The 6,944-nt window shown below is 39.2% G+C and overlaps 1 protein-coding gene across 1 annotated transcript; it reads left to right on the forward strand.

Annotated features, from left to right (window-relative positions):
- Positions 1 to 4,884: 4,884 nt before the first annotated feature.
- On the forward strand, positions 4,885 to 6,199 carry LOC133800315 (potassium transporter 1-like). Its single transcript, XM_062238272.1, has 4 exons — positions 4,885 to 5,124; positions 5,435 to 5,472; positions 5,826 to 5,924; positions 6,175 to 6,199. Exons 1-4 carry the CDS (start codon positions 4,885 to 4,887, stop codon positions 6,197 to 6,199), a joined length of 402 nt encoding a protein of 133 aa, XP_062094256.1.
- The last annotated feature ends 745 nt before the right edge of the window (positions 6,200 to 6,944 follow it).

Raw genomic sequence — 6,944 nt, forward strand, 5'->3', positions numbered from 1 at the left:
GTACGATTTCTTAGACTTAAACGTCTGTGTATTGATCTGCTGTGTACGAAGTCTTAACAGACGGGAAATGAATTGACTTGGTTAATCTATCTATTACTATCCAAGCCAAATCATGCTGCTTACTTGTTCGTGGCAAACTCGTCACGAAATCTATGGCTATGTCATCCCATTTCCATTTTGGAATGCTAAATGGTTGCAATAAGCCTACATGCTGCTGTTGTTTTGCTTTCACTTGCTGGCATACTAAACATTTAGACACATACTTCGCTATATCTTCCTTTATTCCTAGCCACCAATATAACGCTTTTAAGGTCGTGAGTCATCTTGGTCGACCCTGGGTGAACTAAGTATGGGGTATTGTGCGCTTCTTCTAAAGTCTTCATCTTAATCCTTTGATCGTTTGGCACGCATACCCGATCCTTGTATCTTAATAACCCCTAACTAGTTATTAGGAAATCTGTGGCCTTCCTTTCTCTAACTGCATCCATATGTGCTACTAATGTGTCATCATGTCCTTGCCCAATCCGTATATCTTCTAACAGGCTTGACTGGATGGACAAGTTAGTCAGGTTACCAATGACTACTTCTATTCCAGAATTGATCAGCTCCTGCTATAGCGGCTTTTCTATTCCAGCTAATGATGCTAGACTTCCATAATTCTTCCTACTTAGCGCATCCGCAACTACGTTTACCTTGAGGCGTAGGCTATCACCTTATCATTATGCATCAACACACAACCCAATCCTTGCTTCAACGTATCGCAATAGACTACAAACTTATCATTGGGTGTCTGTACATAAAGTACTGGTGTTGAGCATATCCTTAAGCAACTAGAAACTCTCTTCACACTTATCAATCCAGTTGAACCTTTGCTGTTTCCGGGTTAGGTTGGTAAACTGAGTGGCTATCTTAGAAAAGCCTTCTACGAACCTCCAATAATAACCTGCTAGTCCCAGAAAACTTCTTACCTTAGACGCGTTCTTTGGTCTTGGACAATCCTTTACAGCCTCTACCTTAGATGGGTCTACTTCAACTCCTTCCTTGGATCCTATGTTCCTGAGAAACGCTACTTGTGACAGCCAAAATTCACACTTCTTGAACTTGGCGTAAAGCTGACACTCCTTCAGTTGTAACAAGATCATCCTTTAATGTTCCTCGTGCTCGACTTCGTCCTTTGAATACACCAAGATCCCATCGATGAACACTACGACAAATTTGTCCAAATAATCCTTGAAGACCCTATTCATTAAATCCATGAAGGCGGCTGGAGCGTCGGTAAGACCGAAAGACATAACTAGAAACTCATAATGTCCATAACGAGTTCTAAAAGTTGTCTTGGGAATATCCTCTTCCCATACCTTGAGCTGATGATACCCGGACCGTAGATCAATCTTTGAAAACACGGTTTCCTCTTGGAGTTGATCAAACAAGTCGTCAATTCGGGGTAGCGGGTACTTATCCTTAATTGTCACCTTATACAGCTCGTCGTAATCTATGCACATCTGCATACTTCCGTCCTTCTTCTTCACAAATAGTACCGATGCTCCCCATGGCGAATGGCTCAGTCCCCGGTACTAGTTCGATTGTGAAGTCTATCTCCGGTGTCGGCAGCAATCCTGCTAGTTGCCAGGAAATACCTCTGGGAATTCCTTTACAATGTGTACATCTCCGACCTTTACTGGTGTTCCCTTTACCATATGCGTAACGCTAGCTAAGAATGTGTGACATCCTTTTTCTATCATCCTTTGAGCTTTGAGAGATGAAATAAGTGGCATATGTAGTCCTAACACTTTTCCCATATAGCATCGTCTCTGACCGTCAGGAGTCTCGAACATCACTTGCTTACGTCTGCTATCGATGGTTGTGCCATGCCTTGCTAGCCAATCCATGCCCAGTATTACGTCGAAGTACTTAATCCCTAACACTATCAGGTCTCCGTCTAGTTCTACATCCTCAATTTTGATCGGTACAACCCGTACTATCCGTGATGATAGGACTACTTTTTCACCCGAAGGTAACTATGTCACAAACCTAGTTCTACAAGGTTTGTCTAATTTCTCTATCATTCCTAACGAGATATACGAGTATGTTGTTCCCAAATAAAAAATACTAGAACTTATACTGTCGAGGATAGGAATCTGACCGGTGACCACTTTATTGCTAGCATCAGCTTCTCCCTGGATTAAGGCAAAGACTCTGGCAGGAACCATCTTGCTGTCCCTTTTCCCCTCTGACTTGAGCTAGGGACGGTCTCTCTTCTGTTGACTTTCCTAACCACAGTTCAAGCATCCCTTGATATTTGCATGACATTCCCCAAGATGTTTCTTTTGGCCCTTAGAGCATTGCGGGTATTCTACATAACCCGACTTATTGCCTCCATTGTTTGTCTGTGCTCTTTTATCACCATTAGCCTGCTTATCATCTGGATGCCTTCTCTTCTGACCATTACTATTACTATCGCTATGCTGACGGCTGTTGTTGTGGTTGTTCCGACCATTCTAAGGTTCACCCTGCTGTTTAGGCTCAAGCTTACGAGCCTTCTCCTTACTAACATTCGCCCGAAGCCTTTATACTTCTATTGTCGTTTCTAGAGCATAGGCGTAGCTAGTATTTCCCAGGTTTGCTAGCTTAACCCCTAATTGAATCTTTGGTCTAAGTCCTCTAACGAACATGGTCACCCTCATAAAGTCAGTTGGAACCAACTCTAGTGCAAACTTGGCTAATCTGTTTAACTGCCGAGCATATTCTACTATCGTTAAGTTGCCTTGCTTCAAACTAGCGAACTCCTCAACCCTTGTAGCGATGACTGCTGAGTTGTAATACTTCTTGTGGAATAGCTCCACAAATCTTGTCCATGTCATGGTAGCGACATAGTTATTCTGCTAAACTAAGTCCAACCATATTCTAGAATCCTTCTTAAGCAGAGACGAAACGTAGGATATGCTGTCCGTGTTGTCGAGATTCATATGTGCTAGGATCAGCTCTACATTTTTGAGTCATTCTTCTGCCTCAAAGGGGTATGTTGTCCCTTCAAAGTTTGGAGTGTGTTGCTTACAAAATCGCTCATAGATTGGCTCCATGTGCTGAGCTAGGTATGGCGCATAGTTTGCCATTGGCCATCCCCCATAAGGACCTACTTGATGGGGGACTTGAGCCATTTGCTGAGGTTGTGGTTGCGGCTAACGTGGAGGCTGAGTCTGAGTCTGTTGTCGCTGTTGTTGCAGTAATTCCTCCACTTGTTGTTGTAGTCTTGCAATTTCTGCATTGTTGTCAACCGGCGGCAGAGCTTGTTCTTTAGCAGCAGCATTGGTTGCACGCTTCCCCCTTCTGCGAACTGGAGGGGCTTCATAAGTTTCAGGAGCAACGCTTGAGGCATTGGCGTTGTTGCAAGCAAAACTTCTGAGCGATATCTTCCGCAAAGTTCTAATAGCTGAGAAATCATATTAGAACTTACCCTAATAGGCTCTAAGGCAAAACCTTAATCTAAGCACACATAACTCGGACCTATTAATTATGATTTCTTATGAAAAACTATGTAAGTCTTCTTTATGATTAGGGTGTGTTTCTAAAGTTAGAAAAATAAGCCATCTTTATAATTTACTAAGTCTATTTCTAATCATCCTATATGACTTAATTCTCAGGCTCGAAACTCGTCGTTGCTCCAAAGTTAACCATATTGAGGGAGGACTGGGATCAGTAAAATCGTTCCCACTCCTATGGCCCCCTAAACTCTAAATATAGAACCCGGTCCATTTATTTGTATCCACCCTCACCGAACTTTGTCGTTATTTATTAAATTTATTATTTATTATGATTGTAGAAAAAAATCAAACTCATACATGTCATTCAAAAATAACAATGATATTCATTTGGAAAAATGTTTTCACTAAAAATAATCATAAATGCAAAGATAATAAATAAATAAAAAAAACTAATTTACAAATATTCTTAACTGAAAACATAAGGGCTAAAACGTTAACTAAACACATAATCATAACAACTATAACATAAACACTTACATTGGCGGTTAGATTCGGAGCTTGAGCATGTCACTACACCAAATACCTATTTCCATAACACATGAATATAATACTATTAAAAGTGTGTTATGCTAGAGTATAATGAGCCATTTGTGAAAAAAAAGGGCGGTAATAAAAAAGGGCGCCACTTAGATTTTTTTCATTTTTGACCTCAAAATTTTTGAGACTCGATAGAGACCCAATTCTCAAACTTTTTTTCCCCTTCTCCTCTCGTCTCTCTCTTCCCTTCGCCCTAGCCGCACTCCCGTAACCACCATCATCCTCAGCTCCGACCACCTAACCACCATCCTCACACCCGTTTTTCTCCGAGCCAAGCTCCAAATCTCAGGCACCCGTGAACCCAATCCCCGAACCAAGTGACCCCAGGTGCGAGCCCACCTCTGCGTGCCTTTGACCCAGTGGTCTCATCATTCTTGGAGATCGTCGTTGGGCAAACTGCCGAGACTGCCAGACAGTTCTTGCAGGTTTCTCTATCTCTCTTTCTCAATTTGTACTTGCCTCCATTGGTCTTCTGGTTTATTTAATTTTGGTTGTGTTGAAATCGGAAGATTTTGATTGAGAATTGGGCTTTTGGTGATAATTTATGGAATTTTGTTGGGAGAACAGGCCACAAGTTGGAAGCTTGAGGAGGCTATTCAGCTTGGGATTTCCATTGCTCACCGCTCGACTTCTACTACTATAGGCCAGGTTTGTACCAATCTTTTCACGTCTTTATATATATATGTATAAACATGAGAATTTTGGGGTGCGAATCTTTGTTAGATCTTGTGATGGGTTGATGATGATGATTCTTAGTGTTGTTTACTGATAACCCTTATTGTTGCAACAATTTTCTTGGCCGAGGATGTCGAGGAATTTGTCACTAGCTTATCAGAGCTTTGGTGTAGTTTACGGGGACTTGGGTACTTCACCTCTTTATGTTTACTCAAGCACATTTTCTGGGAAGTTACAGAAACATATTAGCCAAGATGCAATCTTTGGTGCTTTTTCATTGATCTTTTTCATTGATGCAAACATATTAACCTTTTGCATGCCATGTCAAGAGATGATCGAGATTGTGATTTTTATTATCGGTAATTTTCAGGTACTAGAGGCAGTAGGTCCTATTATTTTTTTATCAACAGATACAAGAAAACTTAGAAATGAAGCCTTTTTAAGCCCATACCATCCTCGATATCCAGATATTCTAACAAATTCTGCTCATCCAATGGTAGACACTTCTTCTGCGTGATTTTTAGCTGTATTATTTTCAATTGTCCCCCCACCTCCCAAAATTTCAACTGTAATTGTTAGCTAACTGCTTCATTTTATTTGCTCCTTGTAGAGAGCCTAGGATCTTGTAAATGTTACTTCTTTTCGAGAATGGGTGTTATTTGGGTATCTTGTTTATCCAGATGAGCTGCTTCGTGTTACTAGCATCGATATTGCTATGGTAAACCTTAATAGATTACACTTCTTGATTGTAAAAATAAATTTGGTGATTCGTTGCTATGTTATCCTTGACATTTTTATGTATTATGTGCTTTTAAGTAGTTCTCATAGTTTTTTTAATAAAGAAACATGGGAGATGGCACTTGATTGTAATACTTGTGATTGTTGTACATATCTAAATGCTTTTGATCTTTTATGAAATCTGTCAAAGAATTTCAAGTTTTTATTATTCTATTAAGATTTTTCTTAGCATATCTGATAATTTAATTTGGGACTTTTTCCTTAAGATAAATAGAGATTGAAGCCTTACTTCTAATTATGATGACTTTTACATTGTTTTTTTTTTTTGGTCAGTTGCCCTTCATATGTTTCTGCAGTAGTTGTTAAGGCAAATTTATTTGATGTGGCTTTAAATACAAATATTCTTGATATTGTCTCTAATGGTTCCTTGAGGTAAGGCCTTTAGTTTGATTTTCCAAGTTTAATATAGTTCTACACATCAGAGGTCAATATTTTAAAGACTGGTTGTTCTTTACAGGCCAGTCTGATTTTCTTTCTTTTTAAAAAAATCTATTTTAGGTGCTTAAATTGATTAAAAAAGGTATTACGTTGACATCATACGCTGGAAAGCTGGTTGGGGTCATCTGGGACATGTTACTTCTGATTCTTCAATCCATAGTGCTCTTTTTCGGATTGTTTGCAGGACTTCACAAGCATTGGAGGTCTGAATGCTCTGTATCTGTTTGGTCAGAATTTGCTATTTAATTTTGTTTCTTCACTGATTTGAGCCCCTTTATATGCTTTGGACCCCTTTTATGGTTTAATGGTTGTATGTAGACTGGCTATTCCTATATTTTTGGCAATATTTACTACATTTTACTAAGGAGTATTAACTTATCCATGCAGGCCATATAGATTGGTGCCACTAAAGTACTGTCAATGTTGTTGATGACAGCAGATTTCTTGCCACCATATTTTTCTGCAAGCAGCTTTGGTCTAGATGATAAACAGGTTTAGCGTGTTCGAGTTAATCCATTTTCTTTCCTGATCATTAATTTTTTTATTTGAACAACTGACCCATTGTTTCTCATTTAATATATTTTAATTAATACACCGTCTAGGTTGCTGATTTGAAATATTCTGTAAGCTTTATTCTACTAGAGCAATCTGAAGAAAATGAAGACTTATTTGTTGCTACCATCAATATTTTCACTGTTGCTACTCGTTATCAGGTGTGCTACTTTTTGAAATTTGTATACGTTTTCTGGTGTCAATAAGTGTATCACTCTTAAGTAATTTTCTGTTGTTTCATTTTGGGATTTCTCATTAACTGTTTATATTGAACTTTGTGTTCTATACAGCCTACTTTTTTTATTGCTGTATTTGCCACCAAAGAGTTTATGGATGTCCAACCAGGTAATGCTGGTGATGGGAAGCTGCCAGCAATTGAGGTTTCCTCTAAGCTAGTAGAGT

This window comes from Humulus lupulus, chromosome 9 (assembly GCF_963169125.1).
Source record: "Humulus lupulus chromosome 9, drHumLupu1.1, whole genome shotgun sequence".
Taxonomy (NCBI): Eukaryota; Viridiplantae; Streptophyta; class Magnoliopsida; order Rosales; family Cannabaceae; genus Humulus; species Humulus lupulus.

Bases quoted from the DNA above. Each gene is read 5' to 3' on its own strand.
- LOC133800315 (XM_062238272.1), top strand. From the start codon at position 4,885: ATGTCGAGGAATTTGTCACTAGCTTATCAGAGCTTTGGTGTAGTTTAC. The intron at 5,473-5,825 runs GTAAACCTTAAT...TTTTTTGGTCAG, and splicing joins CTAGCATCGATATTGCTATG to TTGCCCTTCATATGTTTCTG. The intron at 5,925-6,174 runs GTAAGGCCTTTA...GATTGTTTGCAG, and splicing joins GTCTCTAATGGTTCCTTGAG to GACTTCACAAGCATTGGAGG.